The sequence below is a fragment of the Triticum dicoccoides genome, chromosome 1A, assembly GCF_002162155.2.
Source record: "Triticum dicoccoides isolate Atlit2015 ecotype Zavitan chromosome 1A, WEW_v2.0, whole genome shotgun sequence".
In the NCBI taxonomy this organism is placed as follows: domain Eukaryota; kingdom Viridiplantae; phylum Streptophyta; class Magnoliopsida; order Poales; family Poaceae; genus Triticum; species Triticum dicoccoides.
In genome coordinates this window covers 497,857,052-497,876,404 of record NC_041380.1, presented here as the reverse complement: position 1 = coordinate 497,876,404, position 19,353 = coordinate 497,857,052, and the positions used below count along the sequence as shown (strand labels likewise).

Genomic DNA, 19,353 nt, shown 5'->3' with positions numbered 1-19,353 from the left:
CTTTTTTTAGAAAAAAGGCCTTGGCCCGACTTTATAAATAAAGCCACACGGCAGCGTCACAGACCCGAACAACCCGAACAGTTAGCGAAACACCGCAAATCCAACGAACATAGAGCCTGTAGCAAGCGAAAGAAGTTTCAGAGCGATACATGGCACCCTGCCATACACGGCGCGCGGGCCGGAGGGAAAGAGAAGACTACCACCAAACGGATATAACCACCGCGACATAGATCAGACGTTTGGGCCCAGCCCTGAGAAGAGGGATGACGAAGCCCGAATTTTGGCGATGAGCACGTCCAGGGCATCCCGATCGTCGTCTTTAGTCAATAATCTCCACTGCTGCAATATGATACAAGATTTGAAAAGAACGTCAGCAGGTTTAGATGGAAAGATATGTTCAATAGTAAACTTGTTCCTAATAGTCCAAAGAGCCCAACATAAGGCACCCAAGCCAACCCAGAACACCCTCTTGGTGACCCCAACCAGAACCTTGGCTAGGGTTCTAAGCTCAGAGAAGGACGAGGGATTCCAAGAGACCTGAAGCCAGGATCTGACACAGCTCCAAACGAACTTAGCCAAGACACAATGGAAAAAGATGTGTTCCGTGTTTTCCAGAGCACCACAGAGGTGACAAAATTCCGATCCTGGACCATTGCGCTTGCGAATCTGGTCAGCCGCAGGAAGGCGGCCTCTGAAAGCTTGCCAAAGAAATATCTTAATCTTAGGAGGCACTTTGGACTTCCAGATGTTAGAGAATCTATTCGAGGGGGCACCTCCGATAAGCCTAGAGTAGAGCGACTTGACCGAAAACCTGCCAGAAGACGAATGAGGCCAAACAACAGAATCCGGCGCCTCCAAGAGCACAGGGAAGAGGGCAGAAAGATTTTGCCAATCCTCCAACTCTTCAGGAGATAGGGAGCGGCGAAAAGCCAGGTCCCAATTATTATCCGCCACCTCCGCGATGGAGATGTCCGGCTTAGGACAGTAAGAAAACAAAACCGGGAACTTAGCAGCCAGAGGAGCATCTCCGCACCACCAATTCCGCCAAATACGAACCGACGTACCATTGCCCACGATAAATTTAACATGCTCCAAAAAAATAGGCCTGACTTTGACAAGGTTCTTCCAGAATTGAGACCCTCGTCTAGCAGACGCAAACAAGGGGCTAGATTGAGGGAAATACTTGGCCTTGAGGATAGAATACCAAAGAGAATCAGCCCCAGTAGTCATAATTTTCCACCACCATTTAATTAATAAGCATTTGTTCATCACCATCGTATTAATAATGCCTAACCCCCCAAGGTTCTTAGGCCGACACATAAGCTGCCACTTGACTAATCTATATTTCCGTTTATTATCCGCAGCATTCCAATAAAAGGCACCCCTGTGTTTGTCAAAGCCAGCATGAATGCCAGCCGAAAGGAGATAAAAACCCATAAGGAACATAGGAAGGGACGAAAGACAGGAGTTGATTAAAGCCACCTTGCCAGCGTTAGTATTGTATCTACCGCGCCATGGAAGGACCCTGTTTCCCACTTTAACGACAACCGGAGCAAAGTCCTTAGCAAGAAGTTTAAGAGGGGAAATTGGGAGGCCCAAATACTTGAAGGGAAAGGAACCTAAAGAGCAGTTAAGAAGCCTGGCCACATGCAAGGCTTCCGCATCATCAACACCAGTAACTAGGACCTCGCTTTTGGAGAAGTTAACCTTCAGGCCAGAGACCGCTTCAAAGCAAAGAAGGATGAATTTCAAATTGGCAATACAAGCATCATCCAGCTCAACCATAATGATCGTATCGTCGGCATACTGCAAGTGAAAAACCCCTTCGGGAAGTAAATGAGAGACCACCGGACTAATGTGACCGCATTGAGTCGCCCTCGCGAGGATACAAGAAAAGGCATCAGCCACAAAGTTAAAAAGAACAGGGGAAGCAGGATCCCCTTGACGGAGACCCCTGCCATTGGCAAAAAATTACTAATATGCCCATTCACCGAAACGGCAGTGTGGCCCCCAGTAACCAACTGCATGATACGATGCACATAAGCGCCATCAAAACCTTTCGCGAGCAGGACCTGCTTAAGAAAAGACCAACCGACCGAGTCGTGGGCTTTCTCAAAATCTAACTTAAGAATAATCGCTTTAGAGCTCCGAGAGTGCAGGTCATGCACAATTTCGTGCAAGGAAAGAATACCATCTAAAATAAAACGACCCTTAATGAAAGCAGATTGGAAGGGGCTAATAACTCTATGAGCAACAGGAGAAAGGCGGTTAGCAAAGCCCTTAGCCGGGAATTTGGCAAAATTATTAATCAGAGCAATAGGACGAAATTGAGAGATTAATTCAGCCCCCTTGACCTTGGGGATCAGAGTAATGACGGCGTAGTTCAAGCGGGAAATATCGATAGTACCAAGGCAAAAGCCATGTATGACACTGCAAACCAGCTGCCTTAGCTGAGGCCAGAATTTTCGGAAGAAAGGGATAGAAAAGCCGTCAGGCCCGGAGGCCGCATTCGGGTTAGCAGAGTTAACTATATCCCAGATTTCTTGATCAGATAGGGGAATCATCAACGAGGCATTGTCCTCGGCCGATACTTTTAAACCCGTGTTCCAGAGAGAAGGGGAGATCGAGAGGCCCGAAGGAGGTTTAGCCCCAAGCAAAGTAGAGAAGAAGTCCCGCACGTGATTCATAATAACAGATTGGTCCGAAGACCGCACACCATTGATGATCAGATTGTTGATGCCACAACGCCTCCTCTGACCGTTCCCAATGGCAAAGAAATAGGCAGTGGGGGAATCGCCTTTTAGCGTCCAATTGAGCGTGCCCCGCTGGTGCCAATACACCTCGGCCTGATGGTGCAACTGCATTAAGGCAGCCTCGAGGTTATACCTCACAGAGCACCCATCCTCGGAGAGCCCAGCAGAATCGGCAGTAAAGTCTAGGGCCAAGATTTGGGTTTCGAGGAAATCCTTGGAGCGGCGCTCCTCCGCCGCACGGTTGCGAGATCAGCCTCTAAGAAATTTACGCAGATTGTAGGAGCAATAGTGCCAATCATCCAGAGGACCGAAAGAGCGCGTATTAGAGGAGAGCAGGTGGGATATCTTCTCGGCTAACATATCAACAAAACCATCAACGAGCAGCCAAGAGGCATCAAATTGAAATCTAGCCGGGGGTCTAAGGTTAACAGAGCCGTCGTCAACAATTAGAGGGGTATGGTCAGACCCAACAATGCATTTGGCACCAAGGGAAGCCCTAGGAAAGAGGGAGTCCCACCTAGGACAAATGAACACTCTATCAAGAACAGATCTAACAGGATTAACCTGGTGATTGGACCAAGTAAAGCGGGCTCAAACCTGAGGAAGTTCACGAATAGCATTGGAGCTAATAAACTCGTTAAAAGCATTCACCAAAGGCCAAGAGAAGATATCATTGTTTTTATCAGAAGGGTAGCGAAGGAGATTAAAATCACCCCCGATAACCATCGGGAGGTTACAGGATTCGATCTTCACAGAAAGTTCGTTAAGTAACAGAGAAGACATAGAGTGATCAGCTGGCCCATATACCACGATAACCTCCATTAGAGTATTCGGCGCTTTAAGACATAGTACAACACTAACCCAAAAGATCCCATGGTCATAAGCAACAACATAAAAAATGTCTTTATTAGAGCCTATCAAGATCCCACCCGAGTGGCCCGAGGAAGGTAACACATGCCAATCAAATCTGTCCATACCCACGATGGCAGAAAGTTCATTAGGGGAGAAGGATTCCTTAAAAGTTTCAACCAACCCCACAAAGTCAATATAGTTCGAGCAGATCATATCTTTTATTTGGTCACGACGCCCCCTAGCGCCGAACCCTCTAATATTCCAAAATAAGGCTTTCATTTATATGACAGATTCTTAATGCGGAGACTAGACCTGCTAGGGGCCGCGCAGGTTTTAACTCTTTTAGAGGTGCCCCTCCTGGAGGAACAGGGCTGGGGCTGGCCACTACCAGCTCCCACACCCGCCTCCGGAGCCAAAGGATTAGTAGAGACATTAGCGTCGGAGGCAACGGCCTCTTTAGCTTTAGCAATGGCCGCCTGAGTAGCCTCGTTAGCCTGAATAATTGAAAGAAGAGAGCTAGGAGAACCAACATTAGAATCTACCACCACACCCACATCCGACATGATTTTTAAAAGATGATTGTCTGAAAGAGAGGGTAAAACCAACCGAACCGGAGAAGAACAAACAAAATGAGTGGGATGAATACCTGGGGTAGGAAGATCCTTCGCCGCAGCCCGCTTTTCCGCCCGCTGCAGAACAGAGCCTCCCGAGTTGGCCACCCGCCAACCTTTGCGGGCCGTAGACGCCGGCGACCGAATCGCCTGCGCCCGAGGAACGGGGGAAGCCGGAGATGGACCAGAGCGAGACATGGACCCGGGATCCTTGTCGAGACGACGGCAGACACCGGTAATGGATTGTTTTGAGCCCAGAGAATTCCTGCTCTTAGCTGAGAATTTGCGCACCGAAGACTTTTTCTTCCTCTGAGACTGGGCACCCACCACATCACGCTCAGGGGAGGCAGGCAGATCCTCAATCCCGGAGCGGGTGGGGGAGATCGGGCGAGCCGGGAGGTTGGAGCAAGCACCAGACTTGGGGGTAGCCGACACAGGCGGGATCTTCAGAGAAGCAACATCAGGAGCAGCAACCATGGAATCAGTAGGAGGAATCGCCAAAGACTGCCGAGGGGCAGCACTAGAAGGATCTTGAGACTGGAACAGCTCCCTTTCAGACTCAGCCAAGCCATCCCATTCAGATTGGGTGAAACGAAGATTGGAGCCATCACTCTGGTTATTACCACCCATCGATCCATCCTCGTCCTTATCGTGTTTATCCATGGGATTAGAAGGAGGAGAAGGGGGAGGAGGGGGTTGATAGGCAGCCGCCCCCTCCACCCGCACCCTGAGCCTGATACCGCCGGGGGAGGGAAAAACATCGACCGATCCATGAACACGACCCGAATCCAGACACCAAATCTTCATCCTAGCGGGGCCAACCTTATTCAGAGATTCCAAATCCACCTCCACGGGCTTCCCAATTAGAACCCCCACCACCATGAGAAAGGCAGAAGAGCGGAGCCCAGCTGGTAAATCATCAATCAAAACCCAGACCTGAGAAAGAGGGCCAACCACCGTACCATTGCAAGTTGCCGGCTTGACCGAGATGACCAGTTGGTTGAGGGGAAGGGTGAAGCTAGTACAAGAAGCGATCATCCACATGCACTCCTTGGAAGGGAACACAACTGAAAACTCATGATCAGAAATCTGGGCCACTTGCCAATCCCATCCAGCCTCGTCCGAGATCCGGAGCCCATCGAGTAAAGTCTGGGGAGAGATCTTCTGGTCCTTCACAGAAATAATAGCCGCATTCGAAAGCGAGGGGGCCACCTCCAGAGTAGGCAGATCACTATCAAAACCAAAGAAGGCACAACCAGGGAGGCCAGTACCAAACTAGAGGAGCGAGGGAGGTTTCAGTCTATTAGAGCAATTGACCGTGAGGTGCCCATCAGAGCGGAAAATCAGGCAGAATGGAGGGTTGGTACATCGAGATTGGAAGTGATTGGGCTTGTGGCAGGCGAAGCAGGTGAGCGCAGAAGGATTGCTGTGGGAGGCAGAGGAGGGGCGGGGATGCGGGAGCGAAGGAGGAGGAGGCAAGATCCCGTCCCCAACCACCGGCGAGGAGGAAGATCCAGGGAGAGGACCGAGGGGCACCGCGCCGCCCCCACGAAGGACCGAGGCGGCGGGCGGGACCCCACACCCGCACTAGCCGGACGAGGAGGAGGGGGGAAACGCACCGGGGCAGGCGCGCCGCGCCCCGCGCCAAGCACAGGCAAGGAGCCCGAGGAGGAAGAACCCCCACCACCGAAGGCCGCCGCCGCCTCCCATGGATCCACCACAGGAGGAGGAGAGGGACCAGAAGCAGGACGCGAAGGGCCAGAGCCAGGGGCGCGCCCCCGCTCCGAGCGCTGTGACCAATCCGGACCCGCAGCCCAGGCCGCACGGTCCCGAGCCACCTGCTCGCGGGCCGCTTGCTCCGCCTCCAGCTTAGAGCGGAGCTCGGCCTCGAGCTCCAGATCCACCGTAGACGCAGGCGACTCCTCGCGCGGCCGCTTACTGCCCGACACAGCCTCGCACGACGAGTCCCGAGACTTGTCCATGGTGAGCACCGCAGCAAAGGAGAGGAGAAGGGGAGGAGGAGGGCTAGATCTGACGAGACGGCGGATGGGAAAGCGGTGGCGGCGCAAATCTGCAGCGGAAGCCGGAAAACCTAGCAAAGGGGGGAGGAACCATGGGGAATCCATAAGTAGCCGGTCGACGCCGTGCCCACCTGGGCCCGACGGGCTGAATGGGCCACCGAAGCGGAAGGAGCAGGCAACACAGCGGGGACCCTAACTGGGCCAGTAGATGCTAGAGGGGGAAAATCGACGACAGACGAAAGCGGGGGGAAAGAGGTCCCACCTGGTGGGGCAGCAGCGAGCGGCCCAACAAGCCCACCAGAGGGCCCAGCTAGCGGCCCATTACCCAACGGAGTGACCACCAGATCTAGGTCAAGCGACACCGGCGGCACCAACCGCCCCGGGAGCACCGCCGCTGGCGGCGCGGCAGACGGGGAATCACCACAGGAGGAAGAGGATGATGGGGAGAGCCACCAAGCTCCCCATCAGGGGCGGCTCCCAGAATCCCCAAACCAGGAAGAACAACCGAACTCTTACCAAACTTGCACCGACGGCGAGAAACCCGGATCCAGCCATCATCGGGCACTGCAGCAGCCCAAGGCCGACCCTTCCCACCAGGAGCAAACTTGCGGGGGCGGGGCGCAGGAGGGAGGGCCGCCGACCGCCCCGGACCCGCCGGCGAGCAGCAGGGGGAGGAAGGAGCAGACCACGGCTCGTCCTCATCGGAGGCGAGAGCCCAAAAGCGAGATCCCAACACGGGTAGAGGAGAAGGAGGAGGAGAAGACAACACCGGCACGCATGCAGGGGGGAGGGGGAGGGTCGCATCAGCGAGGGGAGGGGAAGACGCCCGGGCCACGCCACCGGTGACGGGGAGGGGGATGGAGAGGCGGGGGTGGATGGAGAGCGCCTAGGGAGAGAGGGAGAGGAGGGAGACGGGAGAGCCATCCTCCGGGGGCATCCAACTGCGAATTAGAATTACCACCAAAAGGAATTACCACCGAAAGGATCAGTGCTCAGCTGACAGAACTCTAGGTGAAGACATCTCCTTTTTTTCACTCCCAATCCCTACATCTATATTGGACAGACAGCAGCAAAAGTCCCAGCTCAACGAAATCAAGATGCAACGCTCCCCATTGGAGAACTTTGATGATGCATTACCCATCCATTTGATGGACACACATAACGAAAAAAGAAAGAAAAAGAAGATGAAGATGGGTGTTCCTGCTCTTACAAAGATCCTCTTGATGTCTTGCAATCTAAACCCAAAGTTGCTTTGAAATTAAACTGAAATTGGAGAGGATAAGTATGTGTTTGAAAATGTGCAGCTTTCAGATGTGGAAGCTGATAGAATAAAACATATGCCGTGCTGCTGTTTCTGTTTATAAATCTCTACAAATACTAAGCTCCCTATAATTCTTGCCTTTTCCTTACTTCACATGTCCACATCAAAATGGACCCCACTTTGATATCATTTAGTTAAATACTAATCTTTATACTACACCATGGTGGATCATGGACCCCATCTATAGTTCACAACTACAAAAAAATAAGTTGAATACATACACATGTGTGTGTGTGTGTCTATATATATATCTATATCTATATATATCTATATCTATATCTATATCTATATCTATATCTATATCTATATATATATATATATATATATATATATAGTTGTATGCTTTATTGGCCAAATAATGAAACTTAGACATGTCGTTTCATTTTTTCTAGAAAAAGAAAATGTGGTGAGCTCAAAGTTACAGGTAATTTCTGACAACTCTCTCACTTATCCTTTCTCTGCCGCCAGCGCCCACCATAGCATCACGCGGGCTAAACCACACAGCATCATTTCTCTCCCTCCGCTTCCCTCGATCTGTATTCTACCAAAAACATTCGTTTCACTGAAATTTTACCCACCTCTTCGCACACTCATATGGCTCCATTAAGCCCCTTGGAATACGGAGCCCCTCCATTTCCAATGTCGCCTCTCAAGTCCATTGTTAACTTGCAAGCCACGTAAGCTCCCCGTCGATGCATATTTTTGTGGCCACCCAATGCTGGCCCGTGAGGTTTACTACCTACATCTCACACAATAATTGCACGTGATACCCATGTCAACTCTCGCATCAGTCGCGGATGCCGCTGTTGCTGTTAGTGTTGCTCGACTCGGTGATGGTGGCAGCCGCGATTGATACCGTGAGGAACAATTCGATGGTGAACGAGGGTGGTATGATGAGTTAGACGCATTTTGTCGGATGCCACCTAATTACTGATAAAAAGATCATGTGAGTATTTATTTGTGAACCTTTTCTCTACACTTTATAAACTGATAAAAGATCATGTGTGTATTTATTTGTGAACCTTTTCTCTACACTTTATTTGCTTACATGTCATTAATACTAAGAGAATGTATTATGTAAGCAAGTGTGTGTGTTTATTTGGTAGATGGTTGGATGCATCAACTGAAAAGGAGCTATGTGTGTCTAGCCTCATCTGAAGTCGTTAGAGTGCAGAAAAGTCATGATTGTACAATGATAAAATAGCATGTGAAGTACAGTGAAGATGAAAAACTAAATGTTTAGAGATGGCCATTTCTGCAATTAGATATATACTCAAAATTATTGGTGGTATTCATGCCATTTATTTTTGTTTACATTTTATTTTATGTAATATGGATCTGATTCTCAGATTAAAAATGGCATATAAACCATTTAAGATCTCACCTTGCTCTATTTTGTGTGTGCATTATTTAGTATTTATTGGCAGAATATTCTTACATTTACATAGTATTTGTACTCGATCGAATTGATTGAATTTCTCAGGACATAATTATACCAACTATTACTGACTGTGGAATAACTAATGCAGAAAAGTCTATTTGATTTCATTACAATAAATATGTGACCTTGTCTCGATGGCTAATCAAGTCATGAATAATCATTTCTTGAGTTTGCAATGCTCATCATATATGTCGTACATTGTCTACATATTGTCGGAAATTTGTTCAATTCTTTTGTTGGAATCTTCATAGAACCATGTACACAATTTACCTTTCATGACATTTCATAATTCTGGTCGTATTTTAATTGTCTAAGTATCTAAGAGCTTAAACTTTTTTTACAGGGTCCTGTGTTCTATCCCTTGAGTGGTGTAGTCATATTCTTGCTACAACTCACATAATCATGTTTCTTTCTTTACTTCTCTATATTTATGTGAGTATGTCTCAGTGATCGTTTTGCAAGAGAGTGAGCTAGTGGTACTACTGTTTTCATTATATGTACTATATTTATACATTTTCACTAAAAAACATTATTTATTTATCGTCGATTGTATTAGACCGGACGCGGCAACGCGCGGTCATTTCCTTCTAGTATATACGTTAACAGACGTGCCTGTTGTCCATGTCCAAAGGCAAGTATCCGCCGACACCAGGTCAGTTATCCGGGGACTCCCCAATATGGTTCGACAGGTCCACGAACGACACCGACGTCGGCGTCGGCGTCATCTGCCCGCGGTAGATGTTGTTGTCGAAGGAGCGGACGAAGCCTGGCTTGGCGGAGACCTCCTTCTCCTTGAGCTCCTCATCCGTCAGCCACGCGGCGAAGCCGGTGAAGACGGTCCGGTAGGAATAGAGCAGCCTCGGCTTGCCTTGTGCCGTCGTCGACGATGGCAGGAAGGAGCGGTGCCACGCTCTGGCAGCATCAACATCAGCATCTTGGCCTCCTTCTAGTGGCTCGAGCATGACGATGTAAGTCCTGTAGCCGTCGCAGTCGGCTGGCTCGACATCATCGAGCTCGGCGGTGGTGGACGTGACTGCCGCATTCAACAGCTCGGCGATGGTGGACGCTGGATCGATGTGCGGCTCCCTCTCGTCCAGCTCGGCGATCGTGGACGCGACCGCCGCCAGGAGGAGCAGCAGCAGCGCGAAGCTGCTCGCCATGGCTGCGGGCAAGCGGGAGCAGTGGAAGATTGGTAACGGCCTGTGCTAAAATGTTAAGTTAAAGGTCTAAAATGTTAAACAGAGGGCTAAAGTAGTATTATTTAAAATAAACCCAGGGGCTATTCTGCAAAGTTCAGGATTTATATTTATTTTCTGGAATTAGTTTTCTTATTGGAAATACTTTTTTTCGCGAATACGCAAAGAATTGCGTATCATTTCATTGATAGGTAGAGGAGAACAGTTACAGCAGAGCACTAACAAGCTACACATCCAACCGAAACACTAGCCACGGACGGCAAAGAGAAGCACACATGCACACAAACCGCGTCACGACCAACACATGACACCTCCATCACGCGGCCACCACCCCAACACAGACCAAATCAACATACTCCCACCTTATGCGCCTAGAGGAGTTGGCAAGTAGGATGCAGGACTCGGCCATGTCGGAGGAGGAAGCGCTCAAGGAAGTGCCAGTGATTTCGTACATTGCGCCATGATAGCCCACGCCCTGGGAAGCAGATAGACCAAGCACGGTGTCCAACATCACAATCCAATGCCGCATGACAACGCCTTCACGAAGGATGCGACATCATGAAGCCGTCGCTGTTCAATCCGGTGAACCGGACCAAGGGTTTCCCCTGGCGCTCAAGGGGCACGGTAGAGAGGCCATGGTAGCGCCTTCAAAAAAGGGACGGCACCCTCAGGTGTCGCCACTACCCTACCAGCATGGGCAAGCTGAGCAGGGCTTTTCCAAAGAAGTCGTCGGAGTCAGAGACGCGGACATGACAACATGCTGGCTGGAGCAGCCACCACAGGAAGGCGAGACAAGCCCACAAGACCCACCACCACTCGGCACCCCCCTCGCTGATCTGGGCAGAAGACCCAGACTTCCGCCACCAGCACAAAATGGCCATCCCGAAGAGGAGGATGGGCCGTGCCGCCGGGAAAGGCGCCGGAACCAGGCCAAGGCCCGGCCGCAGCACACACCAGAGGCTGGTGGCTGGTAGGGGAAGCAGGCAGCCGGAGGACGAAGCTGGAACTCCACCGCAGACGCGCGCCAAGCTACAAATCAGCGAGCCACCAGGAAAGGCGACGCTGGTGGCTGGAGAAGGTGCAGCCGGGCGGGATGGGTTTGGACGGGGGGCCGCAGCAGCGCCGAACAGGGCTGAATCCGGCAGCTCCGCAGAGGAGATGGATCTGGCGGGGGAAGATGGACCTGAGGGACGGTGACCCGGAGTTGGAGGGGAACTGGACGACCAGAGGATGGCAGAGGGAAGTGGCTGGAGCAGGGGGCTATGCCAGCGCCGACGAACGACCGGAATAGCGGGACGGGAAGCAGCCGTCGGAGAGGATCATCCCGAGCCGCACCAGAGTGGACCTCGGGGTGGAGGTGGAGGGGCGCAGCGGGAGGAACGGATCTGCCCCGCCGCCACCATCCCGGAGCTCGGCACAGCTTCGCCGGCAATCCCTCCGACGGCGGCAAAGCGAGGAGGGGCGGGGGAGGTTCCCGGCGGCGGCGTGGGTAGGGTTTCCCCCGTGTCGACGCGGGGTCGGGCTGTTTTCGAGTGCCAAAGAGATCCTCTTATTGGAAATACTGAGTAGAGGGGCGCTAACGCTGCAGTGCTCGGATCCTTGCCGGCGTTGGAACAAATCGAAGAGGAGCTCGAGGAGATCATTACCCTGGGACGTAAACACGTCGGGGAGGTCCGGGAGATGCCGTTCGTCGGAGGAGAGGGATGGAGGTCGTCGGAGTAGAGCGAGGAGTTGGTTCCGGAGCCGGGGACGCGTCGGTTTCGGCCCAAACGGGATGCGGCGGCTCCGGGATTGCTTCTGGGCTGCTTGGCGACGGACAAGGCGGCTCTGGGAGGCGAGGCTTCGAGCTCGACTTGGCGCGTCAATGGAGGGCGGCGGCGGCTAGGGTTTCGGCGCGGGGCGGCGGGATCGGATGCGGCGCGAGGAATCGGTTGCGGCAGATGCGGGAGATACGGGAGCACGGGGCCCAACTTTTATAGGCGTAGAGCCCTAGGGTCTCCGGGGCGCTCACGCCGAGGCGGACTCGTACAGCACGGCCGGGTTCGGTTCGATGGAGGCAAGGGTGCGGTGGGTCGCGCGGGAGAGAAAGGCCAAGTGGGCCGGACGGGGAAGAAAAAGGAGAGGAAGAAAAAAATGGGCCGCAGGGAAGAGAAATGAGTTTCCGCCCAGTAGAAAGAAATAGAGAAAGGGAAAAAGAGAGAAGAAATGACGTCGTGGTGTACTTCTCCTGGCGAGGGCGGCAAGCAGGACGTGGAACGACAGTGATCTCGGCGCGGCCACGCAGCTGCTTCCATCGACGGGGAAAAAATGAATTTTCATAGAAGCCCCCTCAAGCTTCCGGAAAATTACAAACAAGCCCTTCTGCCATTAAAACAGAATAGAAAACAGATGTTTTCAGGGCCTATTTGCAATAATAAAAATTATTAAAAATAAGATTTGAATTCCTTATCAAATTTCCAAGCTCACCATGTTTTGGTTTTTCAATTTTTAGCAAGTTTTGAATTTTGAACTTAGGATGCTCAATTAAGTGATTTTTTTTGTTATTTTCTCTATATTTAAATTTCTTCACCATTTAAATTGAATTTTGGCCTATTGGGTTTATTTCACATTTGGAAATGTGAGACTTAACACCTCTATTTTTGTTGCTCAATGATTTTAGAAACATGAAATTACATTGCCCTTTTATTTATTTGTGACAAATTGTTATTTTCTCTAAATTTAGATTTCAAATGAATTGCACAACTCTTTCTTACATGCTATGATACTAGCATAACACAACAAACATGTTATTGCCAAAATTGTATGTTGAACATTTTTAATTGGACATTTTAACTACAATGGATTTAGAAAATAATTTGTAAAACTTCTTAGTAAAGTTTTATGCATTGAAATCATGGTTAACCACTAATGAGTTCTATACTTGGAATCTAAATGACTTTGGGAAATAAATGGATTTGCCACCACTTGTGGACATCAATTTATATAAAGGTTTCAACTAGTGTTATGGATTTGTCTCTCATTTTGAAAGGTGTAACCTTAATCACTTTTTGTTATATATGATTAGCAACATGAAAACATATTGCTATAATTATTTATTTGTGACTACTTGTAGTTTTTGGAATGCTACAGATTGAGTGCTTTATTAACTCCTGGGCAACACTAAATTGTTGTCCAACAATATTTACTTAATTTGCTCCCTATGATGACTACAAAAGTCTTCCCACTGTTTTCATTCAATTACTTGCCAACATGATATATTATCACAGTGGCTTTGGTTTGTGGTACTTGACAACTAAATCATGTGAAAACATGATCAGATGTCAGTGGATGCATAATTTACAATTGTCCTGCCTGTGATCAGGTGTTATGGCAAAATGGATGAGTAAAATGATGAGAATATAATATCTCTTAATTCCATAACTCATCCTAATGTTGAACAAGTTGATGCACTCCTCTTTGATAGGAACTTGTTACTTGAGTGTGTGGAAGCAAATTGTTAGAACAACTGGTGACTAGGCAGCCCATGTGATTCTATTATCCACATGTCCAAATTTATCTTTTCTTGAGAAAGAACTCAGGAGCAAGCCAAATGACCTTTGTCACAAGATGAACTTGTGAAGTGCTCTCTTATGAGACTTGACCACTCACAAAATGTGAGGGTTATATTATGCCATTCAAGTTATGGTTGGTAATTATGTGGCTTTATGATTTGGCTTTACTTACTCATTGGAATTCATATCCTTGGAGTAATACCATAATTCTCCATATAACTTTCTTATTTAGAAACTTGAATATGTTTCCTAAGTTATATTGTGATTTGCTATGTCCTCATTGTTATTCTTTCCCTTATATGGATCATGGTTGTATCTTATCATAGTTTCCTATTTGAATCAAAATGATCCTAATGATCCATAGTCCATTGTGGCCTTTTACTTTGGTATTGATCTCTCTAGCAAATCCCTGGACCTGAGATAACTTCTTGATGTCCTTTCTTTGATTCCAACCTCAATTGCATCACCCTTGTGGTGAAGACAACCCATTACTCAAACAAAGATTTCTCCTAGATGATTATAAAAGAATGTGGGTGTATTTTATGACATCAATTTGCCCTATGCATATAGAAGAATTTGTTAACAAGTTTGCAAGACTTGTCTCCAAATTACTTTTCATATACAAATGGATGAGATATACTAGGTTATCTAACCTTGTGTTTATTTGTGTATGACATTCAATTGTTAGAGCATACAAAGGTGATTTGTTAACAAGGTTGCAAGACTTGTTACCAAACTACTTCTATATAGCACTAACATTGAGATGTCACACTATTTCTAATGGTTTAAGAAGAATAGATTTTGATATAAGAGTTTCCAAATACTCTATGATGGATTGGAATAGTACTTGTAGATCAACCTAAAGAATCCTTCTGCCCATCTTCTTGTTGTAGTTCCACCTTTCATGTAGGTTCCTTCTCTTGTAGGATGACTTCAATAATATTGAGAGATAAGAAGATAAGATGGTCTAGACAAAGTAACAAGATCTTGATTAAGATTTAGTTAAGCTTTTATTCTTTTTCCATGTACTTATTATTTTCTTTCCCATAAGATATCTACTTATTTCACCAATGATTGATTTTACCTCACTTTCAATTCAACTCCCCTTATAAAGATTATAACCTGTTATTATTCCATTAGTTGTATCCAAAGATACTTTAGTTGTTGAAGATTGAATTTGGATGGAAATGTGTAATGCTTATGGAATGATGACTTAAGATAATAAGTTGATCAATTGGTTCCTATTGTATTGAGATATCATATGCTCATTTGTGTATGTTGAATGAGACAATGAGCATATAAATGTTATTGGGATTTGATGTTTTAAGTCATAGTGTTAGATTGTTTTCTCAGAGTTTTGTGTTGTTACTTTATATTCTTCTCTTTATTGTTTTGAGATATGTACATATTTCATAAAAGATTATAAGTTGATTTGTTTGACCAATACCATCTTGTGAGTTCAGACTTATGTCCTAATCCATTTTTGTTTTGTTTGAAAGATGTATCAAATGGAAATTGGACCATGTATTGGGTTCCACTTGAAATGTTCTAAAAAGATGTAAGGTTTAGATTGTGGAAATAGGATCTTATGTATGATCAAAATATATGTGGCTGGTTTAGAATCTATCAGAACAATATATTGTCCTGTGGTTGAATTGTGCTCAAGTGTAGAGAATTAAGATAAGTCATTGTCAAATTTTCAAATGACTCCACAGACGATTCAACTTTACTAGCTATTGCTATAAAGATCATATCGGAGTTTGACACACTCTCATTGATGACCTAGATCTAACTCATAAATCAAAGAGAAACCTCGATCACTTTGCATTGCTTAAATTAACACGCGAAATTTACCCGCATTTTCAGATGCATGAAATGCAAATGCACATATTATACTTAACCCCTTTCTATTCTCAGAACTACAGGTCATTACAGCTCATGAGAACATTGTATTGATCAACATAGAGGAGAGAGTACCGCCTAGCTACTGCTATGAACCCATAGTCCATGGGGAACTACTCACGGAGCATCACGGAGGCAGAACAGTCGATGGAGATGGTTCCGGGGGCACTTCCCCGTCCCAGCAGGGTGCCAGAACAGAGACTTCTGTCCCCCAAATTAGGGTTTTCGATGGCGTCGGAGCTCAGACTCGTTTCTGGAAAAATCGTCGGGGTTCCTCCATTTTTGGTCAAGAGTGAACTTATAGGTGAAGAGGCGGCGCGAGGGGGTGCCCGGGGCCTCCAAGTGACCATCAGGCGCAGCCAAGGGGGGCGCCTGTTGACCCCTGGGGGCCCTGGGCCCCACTTTAGGCTGCCCTTCTGGCTCCTGGAGTTTTTCGGGGAGTTAGGCCTACTGGAATTTTTTCAGATTTTCTGAGAACTTTGATTTTGGACCTATTTCTGGAATGCACCAACAAATAAACAGGAACTGGCACTGGGCATCTTGTTAATAGGTTAGTCCAATAAAATATAGAAAACTTATGAAAACATAGGGAGAAACATGTAGAAAACAAGCATGGAGCATCAAAAATTATAGATACATTCGCAACGTATCAGCCACTTGCAGCAACTTTTTACTTTCATTGTTATTTACTTGTTATTGCTTTACTCCTTAATACAAAAATCCCTAAACATTTACTTTCTAGTGTTTACAGTGAAACCTTATTCAAATCTATTTATCAACACCTTCTGCTCCTCGTCGGGTTCGACACTCTTACTTATTGAAAAAGCTACGATAGATCCCCTACACTTGTGGGTCATCATGCGGCACTTGGCGCCGAGGGTGCTGGTCGCCTTCGCCTTCACTGCCTTCAGCGGCATGGCGGCGATGGGGAGATGGAAGGGGCGGGAAAGGGAGCAGCGGGAAAAGGAGAAAGGGCGGTGCATGGGGGAGGGGACAAGGGCTGGGATATGAGGGTTTTTCTGTGTCTATGAAAAGGCAGCCCCACGCGTCGCGCGAGTCGTTCGGAGGCCCCGATGTGTCCCCCACGTGACGCGGTTGGGCTGTGTGTGCTGGACGAGAAGGCTCAATGGGGTGCGCGACTGGGCGACATTTTTCGTCAGGCGCGCCCCAAAGGGCTTTGGGGGGGCAATGGGGGCGCGACTGGAGATGCTCTTAGCCCTCACCTATGGTAATTTTTCCACCAGACGTAGAAATTTCAGAACACATTTATTCTAGAATTTGGAACATAATGTATTGGCATTGACGTGGGGATGCCCGAAGGACCCCCCACGCTGGGCCTACGTGGTGCGATTCAACCACGGGTACAACAGGGAACATGCAACTTTCTCCTGTCTAAGTATAGTTTCCTACTGTTTTCCTTTCAAAGACATACAGAATCGGCTGTGTCTTTCTAGTGATTCAATTTTTCCAAATATAGTCACACAAAAGTATGTCCATTTCCCAAAAAAACATTTTCATTCAGAATTCCAGCATATGAATACAATATTATTACGAGGAACGGTAGTTGAGCAACCATCAGTTGCAAGCAGATTTGGTGTATTGCAACTTACTACAATCACAGTAAAATTGTACTTTGTAGAGCATAAAAGTCCTCCCAACAGGGTTCCAGTTCTCATTAGGTCAAACAGTTCAGCGAATCGTTACTCACAGGCACGAAATGTTAAGCAGTTAACAAAACTTGGGCTATCCTAGCTCAACCTAACAGTGGACGAATTGTAAAGGATGCGGGAAGCATGGGGAAAGTTAGGGCAGTAAGCACCTGTTGTCGAGGGTGATGGAGTCAATGAGTGCTTGCTTTAGGGAAGCCTTGGCGTGCAGTGGAAGCTTGGTCCAATGGGAGGTGATCTTCTTTCGGAGGAGTACGGTGGCCAGCTGCTGGATCTGCTCCTCCGCCTGGCGCCATGCGTCGTTGTCCGGCATCAGGAACTGGATTAGCAGAAGCTCCAGTGACTGCGCCATTTCTTCTTGCCTGCTGCTTACGTCAGGCCTTCCCCTTCCTCCCTTCCTGCGATTAGCGGCGCCGTCCGCGGGCGAAGGGAAGAGCAAAAACCCTACCAATTGGGTGGCTGGTCGCTCAGGTTTTGGTGGCGGCGCACGTGGGGGCAGGAGGGGTTTACTAGTAAGTTGGGCAATTGTTGTCTTTTCGTGTTTGCTTTTCATATTTATTTAATTTATATCCATTTCTTTTAGCCTGCCCTACAAGGCTGCACCTCATCCTACCTCTATCTTTCTATTAGAACATCTCATACATGGCTGCTTATTTGCCCCGCACAGGTCCGTTTTGAGCAGTCAGGCTGAAAACCAGGACCCTACGAGGCTGCCTACTTTTGGGTCGTTGTCTCATTTCTGTCCATGTGTGCTCATTTCTAGCCCAAATCTCGGCTAGATTTGAGTAGCCGCTGATAGGAGATGGACCATGCCGTGTCCGCGTGGTAAACAGTGGTGGCCCATCCGTCAGTGACACAACCGCCCTCTCGTCTCCCTCTCAGTCTTATTTAAAAGCCACGCGTCCCACGTCCCCGCTTCATCTCCCCACTCGCCCCGCCCGCACCCACTCCATTCCCTCACCGGCGAACCCTAGCCCACCACCGCCGCGATGTCGTGCTGGTTCCGCAAAAGTAAGAACAACCACGAGGCGGGGTCCTCAAGCCGCCGCACACAGCCACCTCCATCCCCTACACCACCCATGGCCAAAGCCGTGACAAGGGCCTTCCAACTTGCGCCGCTGGCCCAGGACCATGAGGAGGAGGAGGACCGACGTGTCTGCCGACGGCTGTGCCTGAATCATTGGAAGTGCCTAGTGCCCTGGCCACTACCTCGTCGAGGATTGGCACCTCAATCCCGAGTTGATTCCGGTGTCGCTTGTCCCCAAGGACGGGCACAAGCGAGATAATGAGATCATGCGCCACCGCTAGGAGCTCCCCGAGGACTGCTACCTCTTGAGTATGTGTTGGTTTTCCCTTGAAGAGGAAAGGGTGATGCAGCAAAGTAGTGTAAGTATTTCCCTCAGTTTTTGAGAACCAAGGTATCAATCTAGTAGGAGGTTACACGCAAGTCGTCTTGTACCTGCACAAACAAATAAGAACCTTGCAACCAACGTGATAAAGGGGTTGTCAATCCCTTCACGGCCACTTGCAAAAGTGAGATCTGATAGAGATAATAAGATAAATATTTTTGGTATTTTTATGATATAGATTGGAAAGTAAAGATTGCAAAATAAAATAGATCAGAAACTTATATGAGGGAAAATAGACCCGGGGGCCATAGGTTTCACTAGTGGCCTCTCTCAAGATATCAAATTCTATGGTGGGTGAACAAATTACTGTCGACCAATTGATAGAAAAGTGCATAGTTATGAGAATATCTAGGCATGATCATGTATATAGGCATCACGTCCGCGACAAGTAGACCGAAACGATTCTGCATCTACTACTATTACTCCACCCATCAACCGCTATCCAGCATGCATCGAGAGTATTAAGTTCATAAGAACAGAGTAACGCATTAGGAAAGATGACGTGAGGTAGAGGGATAAACTCAAGCAATATGATATAAATCCCATCTTTTTATCCTTGATGGCAACAATACTATACGTGCCTTGCTGCCCCTGCTTTCACTGGGAAAGGACACCGCAAGATTGAATCC

At 48.0% G+C, this 19,353-nt stretch overlaps 2 protein-coding genes across 3 annotated transcripts; both read right to left on the bottom strand.

Annotated features, from left to right (window-relative positions):
- Window positions 1–94: 94 nt before the first annotated feature.
- LOC119282609 lies at window positions 95–7,197 on the bottom strand. 2 transcript variants are annotated; one of them, XR_005138802.1, is made up of 2 exons: window positions 6,754–7,197; window positions 95–339 (listed from the first exon to the last, which is right to left on the bottom strand). XR_005138802.1 is itself a non-coding variant. In XM_037562781.1 (2 exons), exons 1-2 carry the CDS (start codon window positions 5,258–5,260, stop codon window positions 320–322), a joined length of 1,029 nt encoding a protein of 342 aa, XP_037418678.1. In that variant the 5' UTR covers window positions 5,261–7,197; the 3' UTR covers window positions 95–319. The 2 variants fall into 2 exon arrangements, 1 of the variants encoding a protein (XP_037418678.1); XM_037562781.1 differs by having other exon boundaries at window positions 4,252–7,197.
- Window positions 7,198–9,546: 2,349 nt separating this feature from the next.
- Window positions 9,547–12,109, bottom strand: LOC119307780 (subtilisin-like protease 4). The gene is made up of 2 exons (XM_037583889.1): window positions 11,842–12,109; window positions 9,547–10,199 (listed from the first exon to the last, which is right to left on the bottom strand). The coding sequence occupies exon 2, from the start codon at window positions 10,157–10,159 to the stop codon at window positions 9,653–9,655; it is 507 nt and encodes a 168-aa protein (XP_037439786.1). The 5' UTR covers window positions 10,160–10,199; window positions 11,842–12,109; the 3' UTR covers window positions 9,547–9,652.
- Window positions 12,110–19,353: the final 7,244 nt, after the last annotated feature.